The sequence below is a fragment of the Tasmannia lanceolata genome, unplaced genomic scaffold (genome assembly GCF_043159265.1).
Source record: "Tasmannia lanceolata isolate RefF3 unplaced genomic scaffold, GAP_Taslan_0.1 ptg000004l, whole genome shotgun sequence".
NCBI lineage: Eukaryota > Viridiplantae > Streptophyta > Magnoliopsida > Canellales > Winteraceae > Tasmannia > Tasmannia lanceolata.
The window spans coordinates 7,771,548-7,791,778 of NW_027518681.1; the positions used below are offsets into that span (position 1 = coordinate 7,771,548).

Consider the following 20,231-nt stretch of genomic DNA (forward strand, 5'->3'; position numbering starts at 1 on the left):
ATGAACACCGTACGATCTCATGCACACCACATATTGATCAATGCTCATCCACACAGGCTCACATACTAAAATTTTAGTCATTTTTAGAGTCGGTCTGTTGAATGATAATCTATTTGTAGTTGGCAGAAGTCCTTCAATCAGAAGGATACGATCGTCTGACTGATCTGATTTAGCAAATTTTATGTTGCGTTTCGAGCTTCATCGATTGAGAAAATAAAGCTAAGTTTTTGAGGTGAACAACCACCCAGTAGATGCAAAATAAGCACTGCTTAACCAATGTTACATATACAAAACGATTGGGAGAACAAAAAAAAACTATACAAAATTGGAGGTGTGACCTTTGTATTCAGGGCCGCCGAGGGAACTAAAAGTCATTGGCGTTGCAGTGGCAAAGGGTGACTGCAATTTGGACAGATCTGGGCAGCTCGAGAGTGTGTTACAATAAGTATTTTGAGAATTGAGCATACCTGTGCTGTGCTCCGATATGTTCCTAAATAGAGCTCTGTTCGCCCCGCCATGCCTCGTAATGTCTTCGTAGGTGCCATGGTTACTGCCGATTCCGACCGATGGAACTCCGGCCAGATGTTGCCTATTGGAATGCCATGAGTCCTGTACAAAAAGGTTGATGTAGGACATCCTTTGCTTTAGTTCTCTTTTAGTTAGCTTTTTGGGTCTCAGAATTAAGTCAGCCAGCATTACATATAGTTTATCCCAATCCTAGTTGGATTAGATATATAGCATATCATAATCCTAATTGGATTAGAGATAAGAGTTTGGGAACAAGAAGTTTTGATACCTATAAATAACGGGATGTGTGGTGTATTGAGGATCTGCTCATTGAATAACAGAATTCAGTTTTAGTTTCTTTACTGTTTACCTCCCTTGTGAATTCAAGGAAAACAAAAGGGTGAGATGGTGATCTCTCCCTACCCTTCTCAAGCATCCACAACGCCACTGACATATGGTGCAATTGATTTAGATGGAAAACTAGGATAAGGATCAAAGGGGAAGTCAAAAAGTAGTGTGATCGCGCCCAGACGGAAAATTGAAATTACTGAGCAACCCCAAAGAAACATAAAACTATGAAATCTGCTAAAAAAACAGCAGTCATTAGGCTCCTAGCACACTTTTCTGGGCCACTTGTGACTAAGTATGTGATCAGATCTGTCGGTCTGAGTGGCAACCACAAGTCCAGCCAAATGCTGTTCACACCTTCAACGGATGACCTAGGTCTTGATCCACAAAGCCTCATTCAGGGTCCTACAAAGAGAAGCTAAACAGTTGAAACCAAAATAATGTGGGCCACTTCATGATGTTCTACAGGATCAACTGTATTGATTGCACATACATGTCCCCTAGTGGGACCCAAAAATTGACCGGTGGCATTGATCTTGAGGATGACTATCTGCCTAGTGTTCTCAAACTGCACTGAAACAGAAATAAGAAAAAAGCAGGAATTATTTTTTTCCTGCAACTACACATACCTTACGCTGCCGGTTGAAATCCCTGTGGAAAGAAGGTGTTGACATGCAGCTTGCTTCACTCCATGGATAAGAATGACTTCTCGTCTCTGGGTATGAACAACATGGATCTTGAGGCTGTTTCTCAGGTGTGTAGAAACGAGGAACCGGTTTCCCGCTCAGCCAATGCTCACTTCTCTTCCTCATCCCCAAATAGGCAGATGGAGAGTGGTCATGAGACATCAAGTAGTAGGAGCTATGGTGCTCCTGCCTGCATACAGTCTGACCATCCAATTGACCCTTAAAGCAAGCCATTGAACTGAAATCTTGGCGATGTTGGACTACACAACCTGCGGAAGCATAGGATTGTCCACTGATACCGGGATATGACAAAAATGGTGGAGATCTTCCATAGGCCTTGGAAGGTGACTGCTTTATTCTGAGAGACCCACAATGGGGTGTAGTCCAGTCTTCTATAGTTATCCCTTGCTTTGCAGCCAATTCCATTATCTGTTTCTGATCAAGTCCTAGTCCCATGACTAAGTTCCAAAGGTTCCTCTGTGCTTCTCTTTGATTGTATATGACCTGATCCCGTATTGCCATTTCAAACTGCAGCTCGGTATTAGCCATCCCCTACATTTGTCACAGCAATGGTGTTCTTATAATGAAATAAATCATGAATTATCAAGATATTCAGAGTCAATTATTTCTACTTACAAGGAGCCTGTATTGGCTGAGAATACGTAAGTAGGTCTTGTTACCATTGTTACCAACGGCTTCCTCAATCATATCTTGAAGTTGGCATCGGTGCTTTTCATTTAATTCAATTTCCTATAGGAAAGAGAAAATAATTAAGTTGATGATCAAGAGATAAATGTTGGTAAGAGACTGGGAAAATAAGTGGCGCCACCTTCTGATAACTAGCACCGGCTTCGTCATTGTCTCGGATGTTGTCAAGAATAATCTGCCTCCTTGATCTTAAAGCCTGTACAACTTTCCCGTCTTTTTCAATAGCCTGGAGATACAGGTGTTTCGTCAGCTAAACCATCAATTTTAGAACTGGAGAAATCAAACTAATGTGTAGTTGGTCGTCAACTTTCATGTTGCATCACTAATAAAGTTTGAGCCATCAATAAAATGAATGAACCATGTGCTGTTTCACTGTAATTCACAAGAATGGAACCTGTAACAAGATGTAGTGGCATGTATTTAGATTGGTATAAGAGACTTCAGGTTTTGTGTGGTCAGATCGTGTTTACTTTTCTTCTTTATTTATTTACTTATGTTTTGAAGAAGAAAACACTTCATTGACCATTTTTTCTTAGAAGAACTTAGATGCCTTTATGGGCCTATTTGGTAGAAAAATCATCCTAATTGAATGGGAAAATTTAACAACCGCAAAACCCTCTGTCTCGTTGCATATAATTACCATTTAAAAAAAAAAACCATCTGTCTACGTAGAGGAGGAATGCTACATAATTATAATGATTTTAGATGGATTTCAGTATGATATTGATAAATGGCAGGTCTAGTACAATATATCCATGTTTTGTTTTAGTTTTTTCTAGTGCTTACTAGATTAGCTTCTTTAACTTAATTTTTTTTTTTTTATGTACTTTTCCAAACCGAACACTGTAACTTGTGGGCAAATGAATCCTTCAATTCTAGAAGAAGAAAAATGCCCAGCTGCAAGGAATTGAAAAGTATTTTTTTTTGTTTTAAATATGATTAAAAACTGTTTCCACAAAAAGATGCGATCGATTCTAGAAAAGCTAAGACTAATCCTTTTTCATGTTTCTGTTACAAAGGTCGTGTGGTCTTGCCACTACATCTACAAGTGCATTTGGCAAAGCATGATATATAAATAATGCATGTAAAACAGAGATTCTATATGCTGAACTAGCGGACATGCTCGTATTCAGCGTACGACGGAAGTACCACCCTTGATATTTGATCCGACAGCAGCATCTTAAAAAGTGTGGTGCTGTCGGATCAAATATCAAGGGTGGGATGATGAATACAAGCATGTCCGCTCGTTAATCATATAATTTCTCTCAAAAAAATTCCCCTATTCCACTTTTTTGTCTATTCCACTACAATTTTAGCACGATTTATTAGATTTGTAAAGTGGGTGTGGGTGACCAACTGCTTGTTAGTTAAGTTGTGTTGCTACCATGGATTTAAATTTCGTCCGAAATCAGTGATTTCGGATTTCCATTGGGACCGAAACCGAAATTTCGCGTTTCGGATTTCCCAAATTTCTGCCGAAATTTTGAGAAATTCAATTTTTTTTTAAATTCAGTATTTTTCCGAAATTTTGTAAATAATAAAATATTACTTTTTTGTACCGAAACCAAAATTTAAATCCATGGTTGCTACTACTTGAACTACAAGTGTAGAAACAATTTTTTTAACTAAATAAATGAATAATAAAAATAGATAAAACACTAGCTGATTTGTCACTAATGAAAACCAAGAAAATAATGTAATATACATAAATTGACGTGAAACAAACTTTTTACTAAGAAAAGAAGAAATTCATACAAAACTAAATCAAAATTAAAATAATAATAATGAACAGAAAAAAAGAGAATAGGCCTGTACACAAGGTCATAGAGTGTAAAATATCAAATGTAATAGAAGGATAATTATTAAAAGTAACAAGTAGTGTGTGCCATGAAAATATACTCAGCTTCGGCATGCAAAACAAAACAAAAAAGTCATTAAAGAATGTCAATATAAAACCATCCATGCATGTACCATGCTGAAAATATGTAGACCTAGCTCAATAACAACTAGAAAAAATATAAACAAAAAGGGAAAAAAGAATGAAGAAACAAACAAACATATGTTTTGATGATTCTAGCCTTGTAAACATTTAAAACAATCGAACACTACTGAAAACAGATAAATCACACATTAAAAGATGGAACATTAAAAAACAAACAGAAAAAAAGAAAAGAAAAAAGAGGGGGAGGTCCAGATTGCATTTTTATGCAAAACCGAACTCCCATGGGATTCACATCAAATTAACTTAGAATATTGTCCAGTGTAAATTATACATCTTCAAGAAAACCTTGAAAGCATTAAAATTGAAATGGCACACAGGAAACTCCCATCGGATTCACATGAAATTAACTTCGCATATTGGCCAGTAGATATTATACATCTTCAAGAAAACTTATAAAGCATCAGAACTGAAATGGAAAGCAGGAAATTTTGGAAGTCCTTATTTCAGAGTGCAGACTGTGACATGTTAACTGCTTCAACCATGATAGCCCAATCTAGAGTGACTAAAATGTGGTTGCACAATAGTATGAAAACATACATTTCATTTAATACTGTGTGACTATTAATTTATTAAGTGCAGTGGACATAGAAGAAACGTGCAATATCTAGAATTTAAAATGACAAAAATTACATATTTATAAAATTAATTGAGTCAAAAGTGGTCTTTATAATATCATAGTGGAGATGAGTTGGTGTTAGTAGCAAAAGAAGGTGAGGAAGAGGGGGGCAATATCTTGAACAAAAGATTCTTGCTATTAAGATCTAAAATTTAAGGATGATGATAACATGTATTAAAAACTTGAATAGGAATTCTGATATTACTAACCTGCTCTTTGGCAATAGCATCATCCAAGTGTTGGAGCTCTATGCGATTACGAAGATTAGTTTCCTCAAGCTCAAATAATGCCTTCTGTAGATTTATCCTCTCCTGAACATTTTCATTGGTTTCATGACTCAAAATGTTCAACCAAGGCAGCTCATCATCCACTGGTTTTTCTGCAGGTTTTACACTCAACTGTGACTCCTTTTCTGCTAGTTCCTTTCTCAAACGGCACACCTCAACCTGCACAGTAGGAGTTATAGGATCCAATACAACAGGGCTCCTTTCAAGAGTTAAAAATGCAAAGAGAATACTTTGAGCAACTTACCTGAAGATTTTCAATCATCCGTTGGTAGTCTGCAACATGATTGTCAATCGTGCCAATGTTTTTCTGAAAAAGATACCAGAACATTCTCAGTCATGAGAAACAGATTACGAGCTATGCACCCAAGAAACAATGGGTAGAAAGTTAAGTTGAGCACAAGCAATTGAAGTAATATACATCCAGAGCTCCTTCTCCTATGCACCCAAAAAAGAATGGGTATAAAGTTAAGTTGAGCACAAGCAATTGAAGTAATATGCATCCAAAGCTCCTTCTCCTATTTTCTACCAATCTAATTAAAATGCATATGGATTCCAAACAAGGTCAATTTTTTATTTTTTGAACCTAATTTAGTTTTCAAATCAATTCTTTGGGATTGTTTCCCAGATTTGAAGAAAATTGACATGACTAATTCATGGACCTTTGGCATTAACAAAGGATCGACACCAAATTTTCACACTTGTGCCTTAGAGAAATGCCTTTTAACATCAATTATGGCCAAAATGTAAAAACCATGAATCACTTTGGTCATGGTGATTGACATTCCCAATAACACCTAATACAAAGTAAAATAATAAATGATCCTCACCTGGACGTGCGTCTTGATCTCCTTTGCTCGGTCGGCATATTTCAGGGTGTTGACAGTGTGATGATACTGATTGTCTGCAGGTGAGATTGTAGCAACCATGACTGTTTGAGAATTACCACTCAGACCATCCTTAAGAATCCGTGTGAGCTTGCTGCAAAAATCTTGTCATTAGCTATCCCTTCTGGAAGGCTTCATGTTTCAATCATGGATTCAAATTTCGGTTTCGGGACACTGCTGAAACCGATTTTTTTTTTTTTTAATTTTTGGCTGAAATGACCAAATTTCGTCTGAATCAAACAGGTACCTATTGCGGTAAGGAACATATGCAAGTCCCTTCTTCTGATTTTTGCCTAAAGCATTGATGCAGTTTGCCAAAGCAAGAAGTGAACGATTAATGTTTGCTCCATCTCTAAGCTTTTGGCCTCCACTGTTTGTTTCAGAAGCCCTTTCACTGCACAGATAATGATACATCACAATCTGTACAGAACAAGTAGGGAATATTGATAGAAAGACGTGTGCACTAAACATTTATACACCTGCCAGCAAGATCAACTAGTGCAAGTTTTCCACATAGAACCTGACTCCGGTATTTGCTTCTCTGTTTTCTTTTCACAGTGATCCCCAACACAGCATGTGAGCTGTTAAAACAAGAAAGGAACAAATTTTTTGGTTACTTAAAAATTATTCATATGGGGACAAACTCCAAGAACAAACTATCTAATGCTTAAAAATCATTTATATAGGGACAAACTCCAAGAACAAACTATCTAATGCTTAAAAATCATTTATATAGGGACAAACTCCAAGAACATAACAAAACAAAGAAACTAAAAAATGATGCATGTTAAAGAAATAAACATAAAATCACATAGAATTAGAGGATGCTGTTTTATGTATATGAATTAGATACTTTAGGGTGTGTTTGGGTGTACACTCAAATTGCAGTTTTGGCGTTTTTAGATCAATTTAGGTCATTCTAAGTGGTACAAATTGATATTAATTCTAATAGAAAGTCCCAAATTTCAATTTGGGTGTATATTATCAGAACACGCTTGGCTATAATAGACCACTTATGTGAAGTTCACCGTGAAGATGTTGCATTTGCCTCTGTGCTTTCTGTTTTGCGCCTACTGTTTCCCAAATTCAAGAGTTCGAGAATCCTGTCAGCTGAATGAACCTGAAAAATAGGAGGAAACAAATGTTAGTATGTGTTCATTCACAAATACACATATCATGTGCCTATTTAACAGTCAGTTGGAGAAATACAGTCACAAATACACATCATGTGCCTATGTTCACCAAAACAGTCAGTTGCTTCATTCTCCATTTGGATGCACAATCAACTGTTAGAGAGAAAATGAACACAGAGAAATCAAAGAAAAAAGGAACAAGGAGAAACTAAAGAAACAGAAATGAGAGGGAAAAAAATCAATAATTGAACTACATAGATGTTATCGAAAGCAAATGGTGGAACACACTCTTGGTCAACACTGCATAGATAACATAACGGCAAGGCTAATCAATTCAAGAAAAAAAATCACTAAGAAAAGCAAGAAATCACATCCGTCTAATTTGGCACATGATGTGCAATAAATATTGGACATCATTCCTTTATTCTCAACCACAAAAGATGCAAATATGACATCTATTTTAAACTAAGAGGATAGAATGCAAACATGTAAATTCAACAATAATAATGGATCAGAAAATGGGAATCGTATGTGTATGTGCGGGTAAAGGTTTGTTATAATATGGATTCAAAACCAGAAGCAGTAATCAACTTGGCTGGTTATTTTAATAGGTCCCCCTTCAGATCTTTCTTCTGGAGAAAAAATAAAAAGAAAATGTAAAGCTGAATCAGGATATAACCAAAGGGAAAATATTTATAGGAACAGAGGTTCCATATAAAGCAATAAAATAGAGACCATAAACCCAGGAGGATGGGCGAGCAAAAGTGCAGAGAGTCCATTTGTAATGCCTCATTACCTAATTGGCCAGTAACAAAAATCCTTCTCTATGTAAACCAGAGGTCTCCTAGTTGCAAAACAAAGTTGGAGACCTCCGATTTTGCAAATTGAACGCGTCACCGGCAAAGAACAAATACTATATTAAAACAGCGCAATTTGATGTATGTTTAGGGGGTTAAGAAGTTGAAAATAGTACGCTGGGAGACATTTGGAGCCATCACAAACATTAATGCACAGAAAGACACCAGAGTGCATGCACAAACACGCAACCAGAGTCGCACATGTGAATATACATCTACACAAGCCACAGATGTGAATATACACCTACACATACATGCAAACGAAATGGCATGCACCTGCATGCCCAATGTGTGGCTTTCATGTTCAATGACATGCATTCATGTCCTAAAAAACATGAAAGACAAACAATTACTAAATAAATAGAGTTCAAATGAATAATATACAACATCCAAACATAGCAAACAAGATGGGAGAACATGCAAGGTCCAGCCATGTTCCCAAAACAATCTTTTGGGGCTTTTCATGTCAATTAATACACAGTATCATATCCCTGTAACTTTTAAGGCAAAATGTACAAAAATAAACAATATTCGATTCAGGAAATATATATATATATATATATATATAGAGAGAGAGAGAGAGTAAACAGTTCCTGTGCTCGAGCGCAGATAACTTATATGAGCTTGAGTGCAGGAAACAAAGGTGGGCCCAGATTTTTTTGGGTGATCCTAAGCATTCATTTGAAAGGCCCCATCATGGATGGGGTGTGTACTCTGCCCATTTTTTCACCCCACAAATGGAAGGGTTAGGATCTTAGATATAAATTCCGTTCCGTTCCGTTCCGGCCGGAACGGACCGGAATTCCGGTTCCGGACCGGATTCCGGAACGGAATGGGCATATTTTCCGTTCCGGCCGGAATTCCGGTTTCCGGCGGAATTCCGGCCGGAAATGCTGAAAATTTCAAAAAAATTCGAAAAAATTCAAAAAAAATTCAAAAAAATTACAAAAATGCCATTAAGGCCGTTGGAGAGTGTATTTTACAGATTTACCCTCGTTTTATGACCGTTTTATAGTTGTTGGGAGGGCATTTTTCGTCTTTTTCCAAAAAATTCGAAATAAAATAGTAAAAAAATCCAAAAAATTACAGAAATGCCATTATAGCTGTTGGGACTGTTTTTTTACAGATTTGCCCTCGTTTTATGACCGTTTTATAGTTGTTGGGAGGGCATTTTTCGTCTTTTTCCAAAAAATTCGAAATAAAATTAAAAAAAAATCCAAAAAATTACATAAATTCATTTATGGTTGTTGGGGAGTGTATTTTACATAACGGAAAGTTTCGACCGGAACGCCGAACGAAACGGCCGGAATACCGGAACGTTCCGTTCCGGTAGCCAAAACGGAACGGCGACCGGAACGGAATTTATAACTAAGGTTAGGATGGTCCAATGGAGCTGATTTTTGGTACACACCCCATCCATGATGGGGCCTTTGAAACGAATGATTAGATCCACCCAAAAAATGTGGGCCCACCGTGTTTCCTGCACTCGAGCGCAGATAAGCATATCACCCAAAAAATGTGGCCCCACATTTTTGTTCATTTGGAAGGCCCTTCATGGATAGGGTGTGTACCAAAAATCAGCCCTATAGGATCATCCTAACCCTGCCATTTGTGGAGGGAAAAAATGGGCAGAAACATGGACAGAGTGTCTGTCCATTTTCCCCTCCACCTTTGATTGGGTTAGGATGATCCTATTAATCTGATTTTTGGTACACACCCTATCCATGGAAGGGCCTTCCAAATGAATGCTTTGGAACACCCAAAAAATGTGGGGCCACATGTGTTTTTGATCTCGAGCTCAGGAACACTTTCCTCTCTCTCTCTCTCTCTCTCTCTCTCTCTATATATATATATATATATATATATATATATATATGGGAAAAGTGAGTATGAGTGGCCCCTCATATAAGCTTATATGAGGTGACGGCTATAAATACGGTGGGCCCACATTTTTGGGTGATCCAAACCATTCATTTGATAGGCCCTGGCATAGATAGGTTGTGCCAAAAAAATCAGCGTCATAGGATCATCCTAACCCTTTGAACTGGGGAGGTGAAAATGGCCAAGTATAAATATGCCCAAATTTGCCCATTTTCACCTCCACAGTTCGAAGGGGTGGGATGATCCTATGGAGCTTATTTTTTGGGCACAACTTATCTATGTCAGGGCCTATCAAATGAATGGTTTGGATTACCCCAAAAATGTGGGCCCACCGTGTTTCTAGCCATCACCTCATGTAAGCTTATATGAGGAGCCGCTCACACTCACTTTTCCCTAGATAAGCTTATCTACTCCTCCCTTTAAAAAAATACAGTGGGCCCACGCTGTTTGGATGATCCAAAGCATTCATTTGATAGGTCTTAACATAGATAGGGTGTGCCCAAAAAATCAGCACCAAAGGGTCATCCTAGCCCTTCGTTTTGTAGTGCCTTGTGGTGCCCAGAATGGACACATATAAACGTCCACGTTTATATGCGTCCATTTTGGACACGGTGTGCCCAACAAAACGAAGGGCTAGGATGACCCTTTGGTGCTGATTTTTTGGGCACACCCTATCTATGTTAAGACCTATCAAATGAATGCTTTGGATCATCCAAACAGCGTGGGCCCACTGTACTTTTTTAAAGGGAGGAGTAGATAAGCTTATCTAGGGGACCGAGTAGAAACACTTTCCTCTATATATATATATATATAGAATCCAATTATTTCCAAGGTATTATTAATTTCGTGGAAAAGAAACCTTAATACATCTGAGTCCAGCCACGATTATTCCTTGCTCAGGATCCTCTCTAAGCTCCAAATGCCCTGATGATTTTTCAAGCAAGTCGTAGATAACCTGAACTTAGAAAAACAGATATTATCATGTGTTTAGTAAAGCATGAAAAGTCATAATAACCAAAAATTTAACCTGCTTAGAATCAAAATGTATACCCTACTTCATTGTAGACTTCAAGGTAAGAACAAGTAACTTCAAAGTCATCTGAGCTATTGTTATTTTTTATAAGATCAAATATCGTATGTAAGCTGAGAACCATAAGCCCAGGATCATCATGGGTGCCAACCATCGTGTATGTTTTACCACTGGCAAAGAATGCGAAATGTTAGAAAAAGAAAATAAAAGTTAACAGAAAAAATAACTGAATCTAGCCAGTACCTTCCAGTTGAACCATATGCAAATACAGTTGCATTGAGGCCATTAACAACCCCGGAAACTGCAGAACAAATACTCTTCCTGTAGACATCCTGCACAGGTTAATAAGGAAACTTAATTACATGGGATAAAGCATAAGGACACAAATGAAAATTCACAAAGACTGCCGCAACTACTTGAAAGTATCCTACTATAACCAATACTCAAATCCAGGTCTGTTTTTTATGTACTTAAGGTAAAGACATGGGATTTTGAGGAACGAGAAATTTGGTAGGATCCACTCTAGTTTAAGTAAAAATTCAGCGACATATGTTTCCATTCTTATAAATTCTCAGCAATTTATTAGGGAAGAAAACAGTACCAAAAAGAGAAAAACACACGGCAAAAAGGAACTTGAGGATCCAGAAGTTACAGGGGAAAGCTTACGCACACGGTCAGGGTCAACAATCGAAGACCACAAGTAGCTAAACAAATTGCCCAATGGCCTCACTGTGATTATAAGAGATCAAGGAAGATGAGCTCTTATCAGTAAGTTATCAGATATGTGCAAGTTACAGTATAATGTCAGGCAAAGCCGTGCCAACGCCATGAGAATCTCGTTCACTCTAAAGGTGTCCCAGGAAGTAGGAGGCAAATAATTGAGCACCCATATGAATAGTCATCACTTCCGTCCCATAAGAGTTTAATGACTTCTCACGTGCAACAAAGCCTAAGAAAATCTTCATTTTGCCTACTAACCACTTTTGAATTGCATACCTCGAGTCCCATTCAATGCATCCCTAATTTAGTATCTTTCTTTGACTTGGGGGAGACTCGAGCATTTTTAAGTAGCCTTGCAAGCCATTTTCCTTCTTTCTGTCATATCTAGAAAATATATTCCACAAAGAATTATCAAAGCTCAACCCACTGAGACTCTTTATCTCCTTGGCCCCTAAGATACCAGGTTTCAGAGCATGAGATACTAGGAGGCCCACTGGACAAGTACCAACCTATTGTGGCATATGGCATGGGGTCATGACATCATTGCATGTTAAGGTGCGAACTTGGGTGGACAACTTCACATGTACCTATAGTTGCACCTCTAGACATCATAGTAAACATGGTCAGGTTGCATGGCATTGTTACATGATAGTCCCCGACTACGAAGGCCAACTCATGGCATGTGACACTTTAGAAGCAAGAATTTTATAAGGCCACTCCAGCTCCAATTTGCAAATCTACACTTGAAGCGAGAGCTTGGTTAATTTACACTTGTCTCAACATATTCATCGTGACCTGGTGGTCACGGGTTCGAGTCACGGAAACAGCCTCTCTGTAAAGCAGGGGGTAAGGTTGCATACATCTAGCCCTCCCCAGACCTCGCAATGGCAGGAGCCTCGTGCACTGGGCCGCCCTTTTTTTCTCAACATATTCATGCTCCCATCTCAACAAACTGATATTCATGTCTCAAAATGCCCACACTCTTGCCTTGATAAATTTTCACTTTTTATCAACACAGTCCATATTAATCATCTTCACTCACAATTGGCAGATAGTTGGAAATCTGTATACACACAATCATGACTCATGTTGATAGAATAATCACTTGGTATCAATGGATCTATGCTGATGCAGTACAAATCACATTGACTCCTGTGAAAATACACATATGATGGGTCGTTTCTGGTTGTCTTTTTAACAAATTTCTAAGACTAATTTATCAAGGATTTGGTGCAGCCATTTAGATAAAAATATGAATAATAGATTTTTATTTTACTTTTTTGCAATACTTTCCAAAAATCAATGGAAAACCATTTTATCTACCGACATTTTTCAAAACATCATAAAAAAAAATTAAGCTTTTTCTTTTTCTTTTTTTGCAAACTCCTGTAATATGCTTTATAGATTTTGAAATATTAAAGATGTGTGCAACACTACTTTAATGATATAAAGCCTAATTCAAACTTATGATGATGGAGCAAAATCCATGTACAACAACAGAATTTAATTTTGGTGCCAGCAATAAGTGTTCCATAAAATTTCAATAAAATTGTCAAGGAATCTCCATCCATGTTTTGGAAAGATTGTTTTAAGGATTATCCAGCTACGCTTTACAAAGATTGTTTTAGAAATGCGTTCATTTTATTATTATTATTTTATTTTTTTTGAATGATAGTAATGTGTTCATTTTATGTAGCTGTCTTACCTTATCTTTGTTAGAAATGTAAGATGGCCAAAAATTCATTCCTGCTTCCCTTAGATCTCACTTTAGCGTTCGTACCCATACATCCTAACTAATAATGAAAGATGTTCTACCAAATATATCCTTCATGACGCAGACCTAGTATCCAAGAGTTCTCTCTTCTCTTTTTTTTTCTCTGATGTGTAATCTGAATTCAATATTGCTACCCAGGTACTGATAAGTCCTACTTCAACTTCGCTACCATTCGACCACAAAACCCCAGCAGGTACATACATTAACTTTGGCATCACTTATCATATTTTCTTGCTCATTGATACGTTACACTCGATATTTAGTAAGCTGCACATCAAGAGATCAGCATCTACAAGGACTATGACAGTCTTGGCCAATAATCTTGAAAGAGACAACATTGAATATGCCACACAAAATCCAGTATGGAGCAGAAAAGATTTTCTAATTTTCCAAGTCCTAAAAATATGAACATAGTAGAGAAATCGAAAATCTAATATACAAGAAGGCGCAACAATTAGTGCTACACAAATGTAAAGCTCCATAAGCATTGAGTTAAATCCTGCATACCGTATTTGTACATGCGGTTCCGAATGCATGATCAAAACAATATCGTCTCTCTTTGGTTCGATTTTGGATGCGATCAAGGTAGTCCTTTTCCAAATCGGGATCCAAAATAGTGACACCCTATAATTAAATTTGCAATATAAAATATAAGTTTCCTCTCCCGAAGGCGATAATTAGATCAATATACACACACAAAAATTGGAAAAAAAAAAGCACCTTCTCATTGGTTACTTGAATAATATTACGACTCCTCCGTCTCTCTGCATCAGTCAATGGTCTACATTTTACAGCTACCTGTAATAAACGAATGAAAAAACCAGAGGTAACATTACATAAAGGAACAAAAATAAAAACCCTAAACCAACCCTAGATTAACGAATAATTATCAGAGAGTTGAAGAACAAACCAAGAGTGTTGTGGCCTGTTTCGAAGCTGGTGCTCTAATGCTTGGCATGTCTGATCAGCATCTGCCTCGTCAAAAACACCTCTCCCCAAAAATCCCACTTTTTACTCTAAAACCAGTAAAAATTCCCCTTTTCTTAAACCCTAGCATATCCTATCCTACAGAATTCCAATTTCTTCGTACTATTAAACCTTCATTCATTAAATCACCACATCTGGTTAAAATCCACCTGCTCAAACCCCTACTCATCCTATCTTTCATATCCTGCAACAGCAACCTACAAAACTCTCTCAATTGAAAAAACCCTAAACCATTCAACCTGCAAATTTTCCACTTCAATAAATAAAAAAACCTCTCGAAGGACACGTTTTTCACCTTCTATTCTGCCTCTGCAACTATCCAACTACCAATTGAATAACGTTTAACACGATCCATAAAAATAAAAAAAAATAAAAAACCTAACCCTAGATCTCCCCAAAAACTGATACGAAAGCTAAAAACGGGTAAATTTTGCAAAGAAAATGAGAGAGAAAGGGAGGAGAAGAGGATTAAACGAGCTGAACAAATTTCAGGTGGAATCTCACGGAAAATGATGCGGAAAATGAAATGGAGGAATCGAATCGACAAGAAAAATCTCTATCTGAGAGAAATGCTCAGAGATTCCACGTCAGCTCTCAAATAAATAATTTCCGAGAAAGAGAATCGAGGTGCGGAAGAAGACGAAACTGATCACGAGCAAATTATATAGAAATGAATTCATCGTCAAGATCTGACCGTCCATCTGCCTCGAGATTTTTTGGATTGTCTTTTCTTATTTATTAAAAAGGGAAATGCAAGTAACTGTGGATCATGATTATTCAACTTTTTGGCAATTTACTGTTGGGGAAAAAGGTAACGGATACTTGGGACCACGAAAACACGGGAAACGATATTATTGCAAAGGAACCCCTACTCTTGTCTTAATTTACGATATTAACATTGCTGCTAGACAATCTTGTCTCCTTTCCGTGTCATGCGTATAATGGCAAAAATACCCTCTTTACAATGAGTTTTGATGCAAAAAATACCCCTACGGTTGTTAAGAGCATCTTGAAAATTATAACACGAAAGGTGGGGGAATGAAAGAGCAAGATGGAAGATCCCACATTATAAGATGATCCATGCCGTTCATATGCTGGGCCCCGACTTAAATAGTCTCAACTAAGACTTTGTCCCAAACTAGTTGGGGTCGGCTAATGAATCCTGTAGAAAATTTTCATGAAGAAGGTGAAAGGATTTATCCGGGTCAAATTGACTAAGTATAATCCTGACACTAGTTGGGTTAGTCTACATGGATCATTTTCCTCCATTCTCTCATATCCAAGGTTATGTTCTCTGTTATGTTCCTAGCCTTCAGGTATTTCCTCACTATTCCCACCCAAGTTGTTTTTGGTCTGCCCCTACCTCTCTTTACATCTCCCTAAGGATGATCGCAACCCTCCGATATATAAAGGTTTCTAATAATCTATCAGTCATTTTAAATGTCTACAAATCCAAGGGGTGCGAATATCCGATGGATATGATTTCCAGGGCACAATCTATTAAAGTCGGACCCAACAAACGAATGAACGGTTAAGATCTTCCAATAATGTGGAGCAAATTGCAAATTATTATTTTTTTTTTTGCCGCGTTCATATGTAGACAACTAGACATTATATAAAACCTCCCATACGAGATCCAACGGATGACCTATCAAGCGGATGGTTCAGATCAATTAAAATGTAGGTCCCACTATGCTATAATCGTCCCACCTCGTTGTAGTACAATAATGAACTTGGATCCCACAGAAGAATCCTAGGAATTTCATATTTGATTTGGGGTTTTTTGTCATTTGATTATCCCAGCTTAAAAAAGATAAGGGTAATTTCGTAATTCATCTTCTAAAAATCTAAATTGTTATATTTAATTTTTTTTTTCTTTTTTTGGAAATTATCGTTTGGCCTTTCTACTTGACATAAGAACCGTAGCTTCTGTCGCACCCTTTACGAGTTCCACGTGTAATAGCTTGTCTTTACTCAGTTACTATAGGTGGCATGGGCCCCACCATTCGATATCATGGGCGAAATTTAAGGCTATTAAATTTCGCATGCCCTTCTTTTTAAAGCCAATTTATTTAGGGCAGTTGAAACGTACAGACACGTAAAGGCATTTTTAAAGGGAAGTGATAAATTCATGCCCTTTAATCCTCTGGGACAGCCTCGTCTGGTGTATTTACGACTACCCTTTTACACTACAAGCAGGTGGAGCAGGGAATAAAAAGAGCAGAGTATATAATTTCCCTATTTTTAGTTACAATCCTTTATCTTGGTGGGGTGCGTATTTTGGCTATGAGGCTGTCCTTTACTAGCTGCCGTTGGCCCACACGTTTCGATTCAAACCCTCCAATCTGTCGAGGGGTGGCACCATTTAGGGCCCAACAAATGAATGGTTTGGATAATCGTACATGTGCAACTGGGATAATTAGCACAAATATCTTTACAAATCACAATAAGGTTATCTTTATAACCTTATATGTGGTACTGGTAAAATCAACATAAACTACTCATTTCTAGGGACCCAAACAGGCCCATAAGCTATATACCTTCAAGAGAAAATACAACTACCAAAGAATAGAAGCTAGAACATATAACCAGTGAAAACTAAGGCACTGTTTGTTTAAGATTATGAAAATTGATTGTGAGTCAAAAACCAATTATAGGACTCAAAATTACATTTAAATTTGAGCCAATTAATAGGTTTGGAACTCACAATCGGTTGTCATCATCTTAAACAAAAAGGGCCTAAGAAGATAACACAATAAATAGCTAATGTGAATTTTGAAAGACACTGCAAGTCATATCTTAATAACAGTTACAGATGAAGCCAAGAAAAAAAAAAGGATTAAAAATTCTTTTAGAAAAAATACAAAAAGTGAAGAAAGCATTGCTTATTAATCCAAGATCATAACAATCATTTACAAGACTAAAATAAAAAAAAACCCATTTCTGTAACACAAATGGATTCTAGAATTACAGGGAAAGGAAGTCAAATTTCAGAGATAAGTTTGTAAATAAGCTGCTCAACCAGATGTTTAAGGGAAAGTCAATCCGACCGCCTGTTGATCCAATGGTGCATGAACTTCAAGGGCGGGAGATTCACGAATAATGGCTCCCAGCTCCCTTGAATATCTACTGAGCTGATTGCCGCCTGAAATATCGCCAGGTGCAGTCACTACATCAACATCTTCCTTTGAGTGATCATGAGGTTGCTCTAATCTGTTTACCCAAGATATCCTCATGAAACAATTTGAGTGCATCATTTGTCGAAATAGAATGCACAGATTCATACAAGTTCTGACGCTTCTCTCTTATTTCTAGTTTATGAACCAACTTTTCTTTAAAATGAACTGGAAGGCCGGCTAATGCGCTTCATATTGGGTGCCAAAATCACATGGAAGACAAAAAAATGAAAGAGTTTGGTGTCAATCTAATGAAGAAATTGGAACTGACACAGGAGAGAAACAACAAAAAAAGCTCGAGTTTTACCTAGTGACACCTCTAGCGAGGCCCCAATTGTACCCGACAAGAACAGACTGTTGGAATCCAACATTAAAGCCCACTTGAGCAGAAGCTTGCTTCCCTTCCGTGACCCCATCTCTATAACCAATCCGAAAATTCGTCAAGAACTCCTAATTCTCAAAATATACTAGATTTAAAAATCTTCACAGATGAGACTGCAGAGACTAGGACATGTAGATCAGCTAAATTTGTCAGGATACTGTGTGAAAATTGGCTCGTCTCCTCTCCCATTCCTTTACCAAGTGAGATTCTATGCCAAAGCCATCATCGAAGGATTCATCTTCACACCAACAATTGTCGTCATCATCATCTAAAACTGCACATTGAATCAACCCAACCACACAAGTTGCTTCAAGAAAAGGCAAAAGATCAACAAATAGTAAGCACCTATTAAAATAGGGGAAACATCCGTGATTTGGTATAGCATTTCAAACCAGAGAAGCCGGATTCGCACCTGGAGTTGGCGATTCGGGATTCCCCGAATCGCGAATCGGAATCGTAATTCGATTCGATTCCCCGATTCTGGGGAATCCCGAATCCATTCCATCGGAATCGCGAATCGTCATTTGGGATTCGCGATTCTGTTTCCACCGGAATCGCGATTCGGGAATGGTAAATACGCGTTTTATGGAAATAAAATACGCGGTTTTTAGTCATTTGGATTCGGGAATCACATAATTTAAAAGCGCGATTCCCATAAGATCAAATCCGGTCTTTTAGTGATGGGAATCGCGAATCCCAACTTTTTGACGTGAAATTATATTTATAGCCTTTTTTAACAGTAAGGGTGATATTTTGAGTGGGGTTATTTTTATAATTTCAATTTAAAACCTATAAAACCTAAAAAAACCCTAAAAAACGAAAAAACAAGAAAACCCTCTTCTCCTCCTCCTCACAGCCGCTCCTCTCCCCCCTTCCTCTCTCACCGCCGCCCCTCTCTCTCACCGCGATTCCCGCCGGCAAGAACAAGAAAAAGAAGAAGAAGAAGAAGAAGAAGAAGAAGAAGAAGAAGAAGAAGGAAAGGTATGTATATATTTTTTTCTATTTTTTTTGAAAATACTAAAAAAAAGGGATGGGTTTCTGTGTGGATGGTTTCTGTGAGAAACCATTCTCACACAGTTTATGTGAAATGTGACTCATGTATTTTGATTTTGATTTTGATTTTTGATGAGGGCACTCCTCACGGCAAGGCCCGCACCACAGGATAATCCAAACCGTGGATTATCCTCACGGTTTGGAACTTTGGATAATCCATGATTTTTTATTTTTTGTATTTTTATTAAAAAGTATGGCATGGCCCGCACCACAGGATAATCCAAACCGTCCATTAGATGGGCCACGGCCTAAAAAAGTTTTTTTGCCCCAAAAATCATTTCCATAGGTTGATCCTAACCCTCTATAGATTAGAGGATTAGGATCAACTCTCAAACCCTCCGATCTGAATGTTTGAGAGTTGATCCTAACCCTCTATAGATCGGAGGGTTAGGACTTAGGATCAACCTTTGGAAATGATTTTTGGCGCCCAACCTATTTAGGCCGTGGCCCATCTAATGGACGGTTTGGATCATCCTGTAGTGCAGGCCATACCATACTTTTAAATTTTTAAAAAAGTGAGGACGGAGGACTGAGGAGTGCCCGCATCAAATACAGTAGTGCTGATAACTTTGGGTTTGGCAGTGGAGCCCACTTGATAGGAGTTTAGCACTACCATGTTTTAATATTGCACAACTAAGTGATTTTTCAAAATTACAGTGGAGCCCACTTGATAGGATGATCCAAACCATTCATTTGGTTTTGGACTTTGGACTTTGCAACTTTGGTCTTTGGATCATCCTTAGAAGTTGCCCCACTGTCCTTTTTGAAACCTTTTTGAAGAAAACTATACTTGGCTAAATAGGGGCTGATGGATGATCTTGTTAGTGGCACTAAAGGTGTTGCAAATTGATATTCCTTAGATGAGATGTGAATTTTAATTCCAAAAGTGTATACTAATTTTAGAATTTGAGAATTGAGTTTGACTGTTTGAGTTCAAAATTGAATATTATTTAGATTGAATGAGCTGATTGTAGCATTGTGCAAAAATATGTTTATCAAATATTGTTTATGATTGAATGTGCTGAATTGTTGATTTTTTGTGTCCGACTCAAATTGAATATGCTGAATTGCTGATTGTAGCATTGTAGTTGTAGTTGTACAAACTCAATTTCTCTCTGACTTACGGTGGGCCTATCTTTTGAGCTAATAAGATATTGTTTATCATTTGTCATTCGATAATAGTACGAGACTACATAACGA

The 20,231-nt window shown here is 37.6% G+C and overlaps 1 protein-coding gene across 1 annotated transcript; it reads right to left on the reverse strand.

Moving 5' to 3' along the window:
- Nucleotides 1–205: 205 nt before the first annotated feature.
- Nucleotides 206–15,031, reverse strand: LOC143876196 (P-loop containing nucleoside triphosphate hydrolases superfamily protein). Its single transcript, XM_077377889.1, has 16 exons — nucleotides 14,344–15,031; nucleotides 14,154–14,231; nucleotides 13,941–14,057; nucleotides 11,183–11,271; nucleotides 10,965–11,109; nucleotides 10,769–10,864; nucleotides 7,067–7,158; nucleotides 6,518–6,619; nucleotides 6,286–6,432; nucleotides 5,982–6,132; nucleotides 5,399–5,461; nucleotides 5,077–5,313; nucleotides 2,371–2,475; nucleotides 2,178–2,291; nucleotides 1,485–2,093; nucleotides 206–609 (listed from the first exon to the last, which is right to left on the reverse strand). Exons 1-16 carry the CDS (start codon nucleotides 14,389–14,391, stop codon nucleotides 316–318), a joined length of 2,487 nt encoding a protein of 828 aa, XP_077234004.1. The 5' UTR covers nucleotides 14,392–15,031; the 3' UTR covers nucleotides 206–315.
- Between the last annotated feature and the right edge of the window lie 5,200 nt (nucleotides 15,032–20,231).

Coding starts and splice junctions, on each gene's coding strand:
- LOC143876196 (XM_077377889.1), bottom strand. CDS start 14,391: ATGCCAAGCATTAGAGCACCAGCTTCGAAACAGGCCACAACACTCTTG. Junction 11,272..13,940: donor GAACCGCATGTACAAATACG/GTATGCAGGATT, acceptor TAACCTGTGCAG/GATGTCTACAGGAAGAGTAT. Junction 5,462..5,981: donor AGATCAAGACGCACGTCCAG/GTGAGGATCATT, acceptor TATCTTTTTCAG/AAAAACATTGGCACGATTGA.